Genomic DNA, 15,920 nt, shown 5'->3' with positions numbered 1-15,920 from the left:
GAGTGGCCAGTGAGGGGCTGTTGTGACATTGAGGCAAAGGTGACTGAGCTGAACCTGGGTGTTATCAGGGAGGTGACTGGGATACATGGTGAAGGGGATGGGACAATAACTTGTCTTACATGTGGGTCTACAGAAGAGAGTTGTCAGGAATGACCAGCGACGACCTCAGGAGTTGAATGCTTTACTGAAATGAAGAGCCCTGGGAGAGGCCGGTGGCGGGTGTGCTGCCGTCAGGAATCCGGTCTGGATATATTGCCTTTGCGTTTTCCATGAGATGTTTCAGGTGGCGTTACTGAGTAGGCAGTTGGATGTGTAAATCTCCAGTGGGGGCACGGAGATATCTGGGAGTTGATCAGTGTGGAGTTGGTATTTAGAGCCAGGGGACTTGAGGAGATGACCTAGAGAGTTGGAGTTCTTGGACTGCACTGTGGGGTAGTCTTGACACTTAGAGGAAGTTAATCAACAGTGCCAGGGCTGAAAGGATCTTTTGATAAATTTGGGAATTAAACCTTCCTAAGAAAACCTAACAAATACTAACTAGTCAAGACATAGAAACAAAAATAAAATGGTTGATGAACAAATTGCTATTTTTTAAATCTGTTAAATAGCTCTTTGATTGTGTTACAGAGATCAGAACACTAATTTTATATGAAATTAAGAACCAGAGTGCCTATTTCTACTTGATTACTCTAAAAAGATAGCCAGCTTGGTCACTGCCTTCCTATCTATCCATTGTGGAGAACAATATAAGGTAAAAAAAAGTTTATAAAATGATGAATGAGGTATCAAAAGACCTGAAGCTCCTTACCCATTAACACGATGAGTGTTTCTAGCTTTGAAAACTTACAGAGTGTGATATCAACCTGCCTCCTGATTTCTTCGTTAGTCTATCATTGGGTATTGTTAAACCTTCCTTTGAAGAAGCTGGTTTTTTAGTGAGTCAACATATGTAATATCCTAGAATACATGTGTAAGGTCCACTACCTGTAAATATTAGGGGCTTCATATCATTTAGGTTGATTTACTGCCTGTTTAGGGACATATTTTCTGGATGTGGGTAACGATCTATTTAAGTATATTGGAGGTGTCAGAAATTGAAAGGAGTAGAAATAATGGACAATAAAGGCAGTCATAGCATAAAGGTTATTTGTTGTTGTTGATTTAAAAACCTTTTAGAAATCCTCTGAGCTAATGCCTGAAACAGATACTGTTCTCTTGTTTGAGTACACGACTCACACTTGCCAATCCACCTCTACCATTAGGAAAATGTAGGGCCCATCTGTTGAATTGGCACTGTGCCTAAAAGGCCGGTAGTTTTGGACTTCTATCAGTCCTGGAAGAGAAATTAATTTCAGAACATTGAGGGGAAACATTTCTAGTAACAACGTATTCCCCAGGGTTTAGTTGACCTCTTGTTGCTATTTTATAGAAATCACTAGAGAATTAAGGATCCGTATTGTGTATGATTTCTTTTTCGCAAGTCAAAGTAATAATCAGCAGATGAATGCATTAGAGAAGCCAGTTTGCTTCCAAGTAAATGGTGCCCTTATGAGGACACTACCCAAAATTCCCGTAATATTAGAGGCAGTCTACTTACGTAGGACTGAGATGTTTAAGATAGTAGTACGATTTGGGATTCCGGTAAGCCTCTAAAAATGTTTCTAAATGAATTTGTTCCACAAAAATCTGGAAACTGTTCACTGAGGGGTAGAATTAGATGGTGAAAACTGGCCATCTCCTAGTTTCATGGGCATCCGTTTTGTACCTTACCTTAAAAATGGGATCCAAAGTCTGGTGGTGGTGGTGGTGGTGGTGGTGGTGGTCGTCATTGGCCCCAGTAAGAATGTAATGAAACCTTGTACCCTTTCCCCAAAGGTACACACACACCATACAGTTTTTGGTATATCATTTTTTGGAGTTCATGGGCAATTTTGATTATAGGCCAGAATCCTTTGTTTCATAAGCATCTTAATTACGAATGCTATGGAATGACAGTTGCATTCTTCACCTGTTCCCCAACAGAGACTACTCTTAAAAATGGAAATAAACACTTAAGGACGTGGCGGTTGGTTGGTGGTTTAAGTAAATCTTTGCTGAACTGTCTGTCATCGTCCACCTTCCTTTCCCTTTCACCCTTTTGGTAATGCAGTAATTTCTGGAGAATCATCAGTTAAAGCAACAGAGTAGTGTTAGGATGGCCGGCTGGGTATAAGAAAAGTGATTGTTCTCCAAAATCAGTAAAATGGCAGCAAAGCGATAATCGTGTGTCACGCCTTATGCTGATTGGCTTCCTGCCTGTGGTTACCTCGCTTTCCTTACTGCACTCCACACCTCTCTGAATGCGATTCCTGAATCTAAACCTGACCTTGGCCTTGGTAGAACAGACTCTTTAGCACTCTCTTCAAGATCTTGCCCACCTCTCCATCTTGGTGTCTCCCTGGGCCCCTGGCCCTTGTGTTTCAGCTCTCTGGACCTGCCATCCTTCCGAGCCCGGGTCATTTAGATCTACAGGACTGTCACATTTCTCCCAGTGCGGGGCTGCCCATCTTCTGAGATAACAGTTTTCCGAATTGATTGTATGACTGTATAACTCTATCAGAATATATAGGATTCCAGTTGCTCCACATCTTCACCAACATTTGGTGGTGTCATTCTTTTTAACTTTAGCCATTCTCGTGGGTAATAGTATCACATCGTGGTATTGATTTCCATTTCTCTGATGACTCGGGAGGTTGAGCATCTTTTTATGTGTTTGTTGGACATTTGGACGTCCTCGTTTGTAAAGTGCCTGCTCTTAACGTATTTTCTGAATGCATTTCCTTTCTCAGATACGTATATGCATCGCGAATATCCAATTTATGGCTTGGCTTTTCACTTTCTTGGTGGTATCCTTTAATGAACAGAAGTTCTTACTTTTGATAAAGTCCAATTTGTCTTTTTCTTAAAAAAAAAAAAAGGATGGTGATCTAATTTGAAAAGGTATGGACTTGGGGGTGGGGGCCTTGGGGGATTATCAACAGTCATAGAGTTTCAGGCAAGATGAATAAACTCCAGAGCTCTGCGGTACCTGTAATCAACGCTGTTGTACACTTAATACAGTTTTGTTAAGAGGGTAGATCTCACATTAAACGTTCTCACCATAGTAAAATAAAGTTAGGTGTGTAGTAGGTGGTACTCTATTGAAAGGAAACAAAGAAGAAAGGAATGGATTAAGAAAGTAGCGAGTCAGTATTAGAATAATGGAGTTAGAAAGGATGTGTAGAAGTTATTCGGTTAATTTTCTGATTTGTATGTAGCTTTGAACAAAACAACAAGACTATGAGAGGTGTGTGCGTATGGTAACTTAGGTATTTCAGATCTTTGCAAAATATGTATTTATTGGATTTTTGTGTATTATAAAACTAATACAGTTCTGTAATAGGTCAAGAGAAAATACATAATCTTTTTTTTTAACTTCCAAGCTTTCTCCCTAAAGTAACCAGTGCTATCAATTGGTATATAATCATCTATATTTATTTCTGTATATATACAAATACATACGGTTTTTTCCTGCTCTTTACAAGTGTAAGATCATGCTTGCTTTTTTACTTAAAAATAGCAGTCATGCTGTGTGTGTGTGTGTGTGTGTGTGTACTTTTTTTGTGTGGCTACATCAAGGAGTGCTATAATAAAATTTGGTGGTGCTTTTATTTTTCTATGATAAGAGTTTCAAAAGCAGAATTACTATTGAAGTCAGAGTATGTAAAATTTAAAATTGTAATAGATACTATAAATACCACTTTCCAAAATAATGGTGGCTACTACTGGTGGCCACTAGTGCCTATTTTTCCTTGCCAGTATTAGCTGTTATCAGTTTTCAAAATTTCAACCAAACTGATGAATGAAAAATACCTTGTTTAATTCATACCTCCCTGACTATTAGGGAGGTGGTACATCTTTTTATTTTTATTTTATTTTTTTAATTTATTTTTTAAATTTATTGGGGTGACAATTGTTAGTAAAATTACATAGATTTCAGGTGTACAATTCTGTATTACATCATCTATAAATCTTTTTATTTTTCTAATTGATTATTTCTATCTCTTTTATAATTGCCTTTGCATATCTTGTGTGTCTTTCTTATTTACTAGTTCATAGAGTAACTTTATATATTAGAGATATTAACCCTTTTTCATGTTTGTTATATTTTCTCCCAATCTATTGTTTGTCTTTTTATTGTTTACGATGTCTTACCATACAGATGTATTATGCTTTTAGATAAATTTGTGAGTATTTCTTTTATGTCTTCTACTTTCGTGATTTGATTGAGGGTTTCTCCACTAGAGGCTATAGAAATATTCACAAATATTCTTCAAGTGCTTTTATTTTTGCATGTAGCTCTGAAACCTATGAGGAAATTATTTCTATATGGAACGTGAAGAATGGGTCTGACTTTCTCCAAATGGATTGCCAGTTAGGTCATGCAGCAACATATGTCAAATAAATCAGCTTCTTGCCATATTGAAATCTAGTAATTGGAAAAAGTTTTCACAGGACTACCATTAGCCTATATTTTGTTTTTATGCAAAGTAGGAAAGGAATCCCTTCCACAACATGCTTTATTTTGATATGCCAGATAATTTTTAAATGGGTTTATTGAGATATAATTCATGTACTATACAATTCACTAATTTAAAATGCATAGTTCAGTAGTTTTTAGTATATTCACGTAGTCATGGAACCATCACCACTAATTCCAGAGCATTTCAACTTGTATCCATTAGCAGTCACTCTCCTTCCCAGGCGTTCCTCCTCTCCCCTAGCCCTAGGGAAGTAACCACTATCTCCTTGCTTTCTCTATAGATTGGCTTTTTTTGAACATTGCATATAAATGGAATCATATAATGTGTTGTCTTTTGGAACTTGCTTCTTTCATTAGCATAACGTTTTCAAGGGTCCTCTGTGTTGTGGCGTGTCAGCACTTCATTCCTTTCATTGGTGAGTAGCACTCCATTGTACGGACAGTGTTGCGTTTGTGTGGACACAACTTTTCATTTCTCCTGGGTAGCTCCCTAGGAGTGGAATTGCTGTGCAACCTTGGGAGGACCTGCCAGACTGTTTTCCAAAGCAGCTGCACCATTTTACATTTCTACTCCAACTTCCGCACAGAAAGTTTTTATAAAAAACAAATGTAAGATATTTACAATGTAAATGCTGCCCTCCTGGAAATGGCTCTTTTGTTTAGTGTACAACCGGGTGCACTGGCCCTGAGTTGACAGCCCCCACCCTTGTCACAACGTAATCATTCATTAATGGGAAAGTTGACCTCGGTTTCCGTCTTGTTGCCATTGTAGGATTCCCTAGGGACAAAGATAAATGTCCCTATATATTCCTTGCAACCACAGTCCCACCCCACCTTTAAAAAAAAAAATTAAAATTATATATTTAATCCATGTTAATTTGGCTTCTTGGGAAGAGCTGAGTATAAGGTTTGATTAAATTACCACCTGATGGTCTATGGGTATAATTTTTTACTCAGGATTTAATTTTGGGAATGCTTTCTGTGTGTATCTTCCTCTTGTGGCTTACTGGTTGTAATTTGTGTCTGCTCTTTCACTTTCATATTCTAAGTTTCTAGAAGTAGTTTGTTCGTATCGTAGTTTTTCTTTGCTCCTGAGACATATTTTTTCCTCCCAGTTTAATATTTCTGAAATTAGGAAATAATAATTGATAATTACATTTAATATGATAGTTAATATGATAGAGGTTTTTAAAAATTTTTTTCCTGAAAATGTGGGCATTCATTCATAAAGCCTCTTAAAATCGGTGGCATCATGGAATTTAAAAAATATATACAATATATCAATATGAAAACAAATAATTTATTGGTGATTAGTACTTTGGAAGTTAGGAATTATTGGTGATTGTCACTGTCTTTTAAATGAAAGGTCTCTCTTTAGTGGAGTGAAAAAGTTTAGTTTGTCCTACTTTGTAAGTGTAGTTTATATATTGTATCAGTTATGTTGTATAAATTATTTAGGATTATAGTTCAAATTTTATTGGTGTCATCATGGAGGTAGTTAGCATTTTGTGATTTCAGTACTTAGGTAATGGCAGTGATTCAGGGGTTTCATGTAAAACCTCTTAAATCTGTTCGGACTGCTTACCTTTTTACTTTTGAGAACAGATTACATGGTTATACACATAGCACTTATTTTTTAAGTTGTGAAAACAGTATGCGATTATATAATATCTAAAGAAAAATAGCAATTCTTTATTTATTTGTCTGATGTCTTTTAGTCTTTGTCTTATATTCATGATTAAAAATATAGTAATGTGTATATTGTTTATTTAGTCATTAAGTATTGAGTATCTTTTACTTTTCAGGTAGTTTGCTAAGGATGTGGCCGTGAATAAAATTAGGCAGACAAGATTCTTATTCTCATGGAGCAAGTGGTCTAGTGGAAAATAAGGCTATAACTTACTAGTACTGTAAGTGTTAAGAGACAGTATAATGCGTGAGCGCTTGGCAGGAGGTCTCTGGTCTGGGGGCTTGGGAACTGTCCGCCTGATGAAGTGACCTTTAAGCTGAGGTAGAAAAGATGAGTAGAAGTCATCCGGGAAGGGGGTGGAAGAGAGAAGTAACGTATAAGTTCTTCTAGAAGAGGGCAGACAGGCATTTGATGACCTGACAAGTCCTTGGAACACGTGTGTCACACATACCTCAGCTTTTGCTGTTTTTTGGTTGTAATTTGCCCCTGCCTCTGAATGGTGAGGCTAGAGGTAGTAGGTAGGGGCAGACAACAACCACCAACACTGGTATGTGTGTGAAGTACTGTTCTAAGTGCTTTCAGATGTTAGTTCATTGAACCCTAACAACAGTTTCTATTTACAGACGAGAGAACTGAGGCACAGAGAGCCTTGCCCAAAACAAAATGAGCACAGCAGCACTGGGATCTGAGCTGTGCGTTCTGGGTCCCGCGTTTGTGTCCCTAACCACTGTACCACACTGCAGTGCCCATCTGAGCTGTGAGTTACGATTAGGACCAGGAACCTCCATGTCGGAAAGCCAGCACGAAAGAATTCCAAGGTTTGAAGCAGGGAAATGACATAGATTGTTAAATCATTTCTGGCTGCATCTTGGAGCAGGGACTAGAGGAGAGCAGGGGGTGTACAGAGACGTTAGGACGCGCCTGCTGTATTCTGGGCAGCGATGGTGTTTTGACAAGTCAGTGGCAGTGGAATTAAAGAGAACTGAATGTAATTGAAAATTACTTATGTGGTCTTCACAAGTTTGGATGTTAGATCGAAGATTGGGAGTGGAGGAGTGAGAGGAGCCAAGGATGAGGCCAGAGTTTGACTTGAGCCACTGGTGGTACTGTGATTACTTAGCTAATACGATATATTCTAAGAAATATGATCATCTGCGAGGATTTTAAAGAGCATTAAAGCTAGGACAAATTAAAATGCATATCGTGCTGTAAATTTTTAAATCTTACACAGTTATATCTGTTTTTCAATGTTGGAAAATAGAACAATGATTTCAGTCTCTATGTTTTAAAGACCACAAAGAAAAGCAAAAAATTATCACAGATGAGACAAGCTGATTTTACTTGTTTTAAGCTAAAAAATCTGCCAACATTGTTCTGTCCACAACGATCGTTTTAGATAAGTATACTTACTCAAAAAGAAAGTTATTTTTATATATTAAAGAAAGTTAATAAGATAATTACCTTTCTTACCTAGTTTTTTAAAAACCTTATAAAATTTACTTTGTATTTATATGTTGTCTTGCTGCCTCCCTTTGTATGTATCATGTTCATATTTCCAGCTGTCTGCTTGGTCTTCCCACGTAAATGTGTGACAGGCGTCTATAATGTAATGTATTGTACTCTTAATGTAATGTACTCTTTCTTCATCTCCCTTTCAGTCTCATCCTGGCAGACAAGTTCTAGAATGTCAACCACATGAAGGCAGGGTTTTTGTGATTTTTTTGCACAGCTGTATCCCTGGCTCCCGTTACAGAAAGGGTCTCAGTGGTACAGCTCACGCGTTGCTCACGTCTTGAGTTTCTTTACCTCCCTTTTTACTTCTTATTGACAAATTATGTCAGTCACACCTCTAAAATACCTCTCAATCAAGCCATTTTCTTTATTTCCAGTGCTGCCACCTTAATCTGTCAATCTTATGACTGGTATTCCAGAATTAATGTTTGCTGTCTTTCTAAGTATTCTTCCACAGCAAACAAGTTTTCTTAAAATGTAAATTGTGTCTTGTTACTCCCCTACTCAAAGCTGCGTTTTGGATTCCAGATCTTTAATAATATAGCCCAATAAGGCCCTTGGCAAGCTATTTTCATTTATCTTTCCATTTTCATTTTGTGCTGTTCCCCCTTTGGATTATCTACCGTTAATCTTGACAATCTGCGGGACTGTTTACACATACTGCTCGCTATTTTCAGATCATTTTTACCTCCACGTTTTGCCTAGCTATTTCCTACTCAGTCTGGGTCTTGCTTATTAAAGTTAAATATTCTTCTAAGATGTGTCCCCTGTCCCTCCAAGTTCCCTTTATATACTTTATATCGTAGTACCTTCACATTGATTATGTTATAATTACATATTTATGTGATTAGTCATTTGTCTGCCTATCTCTCTAAAAAAGTTCATGAGACCCAGGACCATATTTATATCACTTACAACTATCTACAATGTGTTGTCCCAGTTTTCAAAAATGTGTTTTGCGGCTCTTCAAATATTTATTGAATGAATGAAGGGATGGATTAAGAATGATAAATTCGTAAAGGAAATGATGGCATGGTTAGAGAGCTAGTTGGAGAGCCAGCGGAATATATCATAGCAGCCAAGTGAGCGTTCCAGAGAGCAAGTATGCCAAGTGTAGCAGGAGGAGTAACAAGATCAGGCTAGAACTGACCTTTGGGAGGCAGCATAACATAGAATTTAAGAGGAGCCAGACAGACATGGGCTCTACCTTTTATTGGCTGTTAGCCTGTTTTTCCATTTCTAAAAAAGGAATAATAATAGTAACTGCCTCGTGGTGGTTGTGAGGCTTAAATGAGGTAAATCTATATAAGCATTTAGCATAGACCGTTGCACATATCCAGAGCTCAGTACATTTTAGGTAGTTTTTATTACTTTTAACTTATTAATGCTGGGCCCACTGAGGATTCATTGTCGCACGTAAAGAATATGAAGTTGATTGTATGTCGCCTTGCTAAAGAGGGTTCTGTCAAAGTGTGTCTGTCCCCGTCCCACCCCTGCGATCGGGTATCTACACAAAATGGTCTCCAAGCACAGTTGAGTTGTTTTCCAGTGGTTTGGTGTGTCCCGAACCAGGGCTCTGTATTAGCAGCGAACGTGTTCATTTCAGCCAGATCCACTGGATGTGAGATGCGTAGGAGAGGTTGGGTGGGCAGGGGTCTTCACTCTCTAGAGGAAATAGGGCTTGGAGGTGAAACGGGTCGGAGCAGCTCCTGTTTCAAGTCCGTATCTGTATTGCTCGCCAAATGTTCAGGTGCCGTTGCAGAACCTACAGAGTGGCATTCGTAAATCACTGTGAATGGTGATTTATTTTGTAAATGTATACATAGGCTCTCACATGTTCTTGTATTTGTGTTGATATAATGTGTATATTCTATTCTAAAAAGTTTGTTCACAGCTAACGTGATCTAGGCACAAGGGCTTCATGCTGTAGGTTTAGTGGTAGTTTCCCTGGAATTTGGACCAGACTGTTCCAGATTGTTTTAGTGATTTGAAAACACTCTATAAATCCCAAAGTTGTGAAATGAATGTTGAACTTACCTCTTTGAGTGAAGAGACTTTTGCAGTCTTTGTTCTGTGTGTCTCCTTGGAGCTGTGTTTTAAATTGAATGTGTCGTGGTAGGAAGCATAGTAAGTTGTGTAACAACATGGAATCCTTGCCCCAGGATGGAAAACCTAGATTTGTGTAGATATCTTTCCAAAAGCTGAAAGAATATCATTCACAAAGAACATGCTTTGAAAGTTCAGAACAGCTTTCTGGCAGCTGCTGTAGGGACTGCTTTTCAAACAGTTTACATTTAGCAGATAAAAAGCATTCTTTGTTGTGAAGTATCTTCAGAATTTGGATTTATCTTTACTAGAAACACTTAAATTTGGTATGTGGGGTTTGCCAATCATGATTTTCCAGCCCCCGCTGCCTAAATGGATTCACAAAATATGCCCTTAAGCGTACTGTTCTTTTTCCTCCTTGATCAAGTTAGGGGAACAATCTCTTTCTATTTGTATAGACATTTTTAGGGTGGTGGTCAGTGTTTTCAAATGAATTCCTTTGCAGCTTAGTGATATTCTGCTATTTTATAATACTGCGTGTCGCTTGAGTTCAGTTTTTTCCTTTTTTAAAATAAAGAGAATCACGCTTTCCCAAACACTTTTATGGAATATTTTGAAAGTAAGTACTGTTAAAAAATGCTTTGAGTTCTTTGGAAGCAGTAGTGAAATTCGACTTTACATTTATAAATATATATTAAGACTTCTGAAATTCTTTCATTATGAAAAGCACAAGTCGCAGTAAATTTTAAAATTGTATACTTGCACATAGTGGATATAAAAGCAATTGTTTTGTGTACATTATTATTTATTTTTATTCCAGAAAGGATTTGTTTTAATAACTCATCCAAAAAATATATGGCCGGTCCATCAGTTCACCATTAGTAACAGGATGGGCATTAGAAATTAAGAAAGAAGGAAGAAGAGAGAGGAAAAAAAATCAGAAAAGGAACAAATTAAAGCCAATGAGGTGAAATCCACGTAAGGCGTGAAGTTACTTCAGGTATTTATTGAGCAGTGCCGGGTCCTGTCCAGGTGCTGGGCTTCTCCGTTCAGCTAAGCTGCCAAAAGTCCATTTCCTGGTGGACTTCACACTCCAGTGGAAAGATGTAGGCAGTAAATAAATAGGTTGCACACCATGTAATGAGAAGAGCAATGGAGAAAAATGAAAGAATACAGTGTGAGAAGAGGGTGGTGGGCTGGCTGTTCTAGTCTGTAAAGGGTTGTCAGGGAGCGCCTCTTCTGTAGGCTACGTTTGGGCAAAGACATGAAGGAAGTAAAAGAACAAACCATGCAAGTATCTGGGGAAAGGGTGTTTGTTCTAGGCAGACGGAATAATCACTGCAGGCCGTGAGGTAGGAGTGTTTTTGTTCTATTTGAGAAACAGAAGGAGGAGGCCTGCATCCCCCTCTTTTGGGAACTAAGAGGCGAGACTGGTAGGAGATGGAAGAGAGATAGAGGGGATTGTAGGGCAGATGAAATAGGGTCTTCAGACCATTGGAAGGACCTGGGCTTCTACTTGGGGTGAAGCAGGAAGCCATTGGACAGATACGGAGTAGAGGAGTGACGTGATCTGACACAGGCTTTACGAGGATTATCCCGCTGCTGAGCTCAGAAGACCAAAGAGCCCCAGGGCCGGAGAAGCATGGAAGGTTAGGCTAGTCCAGTGGTCAAGCCCAGATACGTTATCGCGTGGATCTGATGGGTAGCTGTCAAATTAGTGGGAAGGGAAAAGTTTAAGAAAATTAGTGAGAAATAGGCTCTCACTGATTATGTGACACTATAATTACATTACTACATTCTGTATATATTTCAAAGGTAAAGAACACTTTGCTGACCGTACGGGTACGGGGGGATTAGAAATAGAAAGGAACCAAGGGTGATTAGAAATGTTGGGCCTAAGTATTTCTGGTTGAAGTTGCATTTATTGAGATGAGGAAGCCTGTGGGAAGAACAGATGGTGGGGGCGAAGATGAAATGATTTTAGGCACATTAGTCTTGAAAGTACCTAATTACTACACATCCAGTCAGTGTCGAGTAGGCATTTAGATGTGAGTCTGGAGTTCCGGGAAGAGGTCTCAGCTGCGCTGTCTGGAGAGAGAAATTTGTTAATCATCGTGTTGGATGGCATTTAAATCCAGAAGCTTAAATCTGGTCCTTTAGGAAGTAAGTGTCGATAGAACAGGGAAGAAGAGATGCCCTGGGGCACGCCCGGGTGTGGAGCGCGGGGAGGGAAAGAACTGGCAGAGGTTGGCTCACTAGTGGGTGAAGAATCCCGAGAAGGGTCCTGGAAGTCAAGTGAAGGAGGGAGCGGCCGTTCAGCTGGTCAGGTACTGGTGACAGGTCAGGAGCCGTGGCCGTGGTACCTGGCGGTGGAGGGGACATTGTAACCCTGGCCAGCAGTTTCTGTGCAGAGGTGGTGGTGAAAGTGTAAGTGACGTGTTCAAGAGGAAAAGAAAAGACGCGGCATTGGAGACGGGGAGTACAGACAACCCTTTCGAGGAGTTTTGTTGAAGAAGTGGATGCCTGGTGGGGGTGCGGGGTCAAGAGGAGTTGGGAGCTCATTGCATTGTGTGGAGGAAAGGGGAGAAGTGGGGGTGTGAGGGAGAAAGGACACGCGGTTCCCTGAGCAATGCCCCTGAGAAGCCGGCAGGCACAGGATGCAGCCTCCAGTGCAGGGCGTGGTGCTAGAGACAGGTGATACGTTCTGACAGAAAGGAGGGCAGGAGCGGTGGGAGCAGGACGGGCGAGTGGGGAGACGCGGCTGGGAGCTGGCAGTTTCCTTCTGAGCGTTCTGCTGCTGTCATCAGATTGGACGCCACGTCAGCGAGAGGGCGATGCTGTGGGATAGGTGTCCAGCGGTGTGGTTGAGGGACGGACATGTGACAGCACTGAGGGCCACCGGAGGTCAGTGGTCAGGAGCAGAAAGGGACATCAGTGAGCATAACAGTTTCTCTTCCCCCAACTTTGATGGTACAGGGATAGAAGGGTCATCAGTATGATTTGGAAGCTCTTACTAGTGCAGTTAAGATAGTTTGGGGATTTTACAGAAAACCCCTGTGGGAGGTACAGTCAGCATACAATAAGGAAAAGCTTGTGTATAGGTTTCAAATTTATAACACAAGATGAAGTCATGTAAAAAAAGAAAAGGAACATTTTCTACGTGCCAAACATTATGTTTGAAGCTACAGAGGCCTTAAAATTCACTCATTCATTCAAATATTTATTGGGTACTATTAGTAAACTACGTGATGGTCATTGTTCCGGGGGCTGGGATGTAGTGGTGAACACGCCAGGAGAGGTCCCGACCCGCATGGAGCGTACATTTTAATTACAGTCTGCCTGGGGTGCAGCTGACAAATGGGGAGCAGGAATACAAATGACCCGAATCGTGACCCTCTATGGATAGTAGGTATTTAGGGGAGGGTCAGGTCAGTGCGAGCTTGAAGGCAGGTCTGAGAACAGAGGTCCACAATTCATCGTCCCAAAGTTTGTTGCTTTTAGAAAGATAACAGGATGCAGAATGGGTTCCTTTCACTGCAGTGTGTAGAGTACCACTCCTCAATCAAACACGGTAATGTTTCAGCATTGAAATACACAACTATCCACAGATATTGTGGCAATTAAGACAAAAATGGATCCAGGTCAGGTTTTGTCACTAATGAGTGATGAAAAGGCTTTTGGTTTTCAGACTTTGGATTTCAGGATTGTGAACCCATCACGGAGAAGATGGAACTTTGTACTCTTAGAGGGGAAGCAAGCACGTGGCACAGAAGCAGAAATGAACGCCATTTGTTAGGGACAGTCAAGAAAAGACTTGACTAAATCCCAGGGGATGTGCGTTAGGACGTAAGGGTGAGACCAGTCTGGATAGTCAGAGCCGGATCAGGAGAAGCCTGACTGCCATGGTGGAGCGTTGCTGTGTGAGGTGAGAGCGAGAATTGTCCAAGTGAACTGACTGGGAGAGCCTCTCTCAGCTGTGTGAGTGAATAGAGGGGAACAAACTCAGAGGTGGAGGGGGCTGGCCAGTACTTACTGAGAAACTGCTTAGAAAGCTGCTGCTACCACTGGTGATAATACCAACACTGAATTGTTGGTACCTTTTATTGAGCTTGCTATGTGCTAGCCCTTGGGCTATGCATTTTACTTACATTCCTCGTGAGAGTTACCAAACACTATAGCACGTGGTCTTTGTCCTTGAGAATCTTATAATCTTGTTGGAAAGAAAAGTCTTAAGGCTTATAATTTAAACTATAAAATATTCTACTTCATAAACGGAACTTTCTAAGGGTTAGGATGTTTGTTTTCCAGATACTAGTCCTGGCTCTTGTTCTAGATACAGGCTTGAAATAAAGACTGTCATCCTCAAGAATAGTGAGTTGTTTTCTTTTGGTTTTACATTTATTAGTCAGCCTTCTGATTATATAGTGATCTGGTTTCCTGAGGATCTTTATTCATCAGAAGGGGGTTGCCTTGTGTAGAGATTATTCAGTTTCTCAAGTAAGGGGTACCACCTGCTGTAAAATACTACATTACTGTGCAGGTTTAGAAGTATTTTATGGATTTGGGCAATTGAAGCGTGCCAGCTGACTACTGCTGTTAGGAAAACTTGTAAGAATAAATTTCTGGTTTTCGAAGTTTTTATAACAATTGTTATAAATCATTTGTGCAATTAGTTGTTTACCATTTGTCTTTCTCACTAGTGTATAAGACTTGTAAGGTTGGAAACTGGATCTGTTTGGTTGAGTGCTGTGTTTCCAGCCCAATGCCTAGCACATGATAGGTGCTCAGAAATATTTTTGAATTCAGAGTTGAATTGTACAACAGAAATAATTCCAGCCTAAGAGCCCTAATGTAAAAAAAAAAAAAAACCCCTGACAACCTCTTATAAAAAAAGTCTGGAGCAGTGAAACCAGCCCAAAACATGATTCTTCTTTTTTTTTTAAAATTTATTGGGGTGACAATTGTTAGTAAAATTGCATAGATTTCAGGTGTACAATTCTGTATTAATCATCTATAATCCCATTGTGTGTTCACCACCCAGAGTCAGTTCTTCCATCTCCATATATTTGAAAAACATGATTCTTTACCCTCAGTGAAACTGATTTTATTCAACTGAAAATGTAAAAAATACATTCCTTTAAAACCGAGGAATGCTAAAATATATGAATATAAAATTATTTTTATCTTAGGCTTGTGTTTGCAAAAGCTTTTTGGTTGAGTTCTAACAGTGGTTCTTAATCATTGATTTGTACCATACCACTGCCGCTTGTTTATGATAGCTGTAGAATAATAAACTTATTCTGAAAATTTAAATGTAATTATAACTAAATGAATTTGAATTCATTTTGAACTACATTTTGATTTAACTGATTTGAGGTTCTTCCTGACTTCCTTTCCCCCCTCCCCCACCCCCGTTGCTCTTGTAACCAGTTGTTGCCTCTATTCTGATACATGTTTGTTGTGGTCTATCCTGCAGAGAAAGAGATGCTGGTTGCACATTGTGGAGATCCCTGTTTTTTGTGGAACACAGTTCTGTAAAATACTCCTAGGATTCCTTGGCAATAACACACACTTGTGATGGACCCTAGAAATACTGCTATGTTAGGATTGGGCTCTGATTCCGAAGGATTTTCAAGAAAGAGTCCCTCTGCCATCGGTACTGGCATACTGGTCAGCAAGAGAGAAGTGGAGCTCGAGAGCAGCACGAAGGAGGACGAGGGCCCTCGCAAGTGGAGCCGGGACCGGAGCAGCGAGGCAGGCAAAGGTGACGGGCTGGCTGATGCACAGCAGCAGTTTTCAGTGAAAGAAACGAACTTTTCAGAGGGAAACTTAAAGTTGAAAATTGGCCTTCAGGCTAAGAGAACTAAAAAGCCTCCCAAGAACTTGGAGAACTATGTATGTCGACCTGCCATAAAAACGACTATCAAACACCCCAGGAGAGCACTTAAAAGTGGGAAGATGACGGAAGAAAAGAGTGAGCGCTGCCCTTCAAAGCGGGTAGGTGGCGTCCCGCGGCGCGTGGTCGCGGGCAGTGTCTGGGTTCCTCGAGTAATTCTTCTCTAGCCTACACGCCTGTTCCGGGAAGTGGGACTTGCATCCTTGTGTGTTGTT

At 40.1% G+C, this 15,920-nt stretch overlaps 1 protein-coding gene across 4 annotated transcripts in view; it reads left to right on the top strand.

Annotated features, from left to right (window-relative positions):
• Positions 1-15,920, top strand: part of ASH1L (ASH1 like histone lysine methyltransferase) — a 142,498-nt gene that overhangs the window by 36,122 nt on the left and 90,456 nt on the right. For all 4 annotated transcript variants that reach the window (XM_074318857.1, XM_074318858.1, XM_074318859.1 and 1 more), the window contains one exon: positions 15,286-15,806. In XM_074318857.1, coding sequence (XP_074174958.1) covers positions 15,387-15,806 — 420 coding nt within the window. In that variant the 5' untranslated portion in view covers positions 15,286-15,386. The remainder of the gene's footprint in view (positions 1-15,285; positions 15,807-15,920) is intronic.

The sequence above is a fragment of the Rhinolophus sinicus genome, linkage group LG14 (assembly GCF_036562045.2).
Source record: "Rhinolophus sinicus isolate RSC01 linkage group LG14, ASM3656204v1, whole genome shotgun sequence".
Lineage (NCBI taxonomy): Eukaryota > Metazoa > Chordata > Mammalia > Chiroptera > Rhinolophidae > Rhinolophus > Rhinolophus sinicus.
Note: the sequence above shows the minus strand (reverse complement) of the source record. Positions and strands in the feature narration are given on the sequence as shown.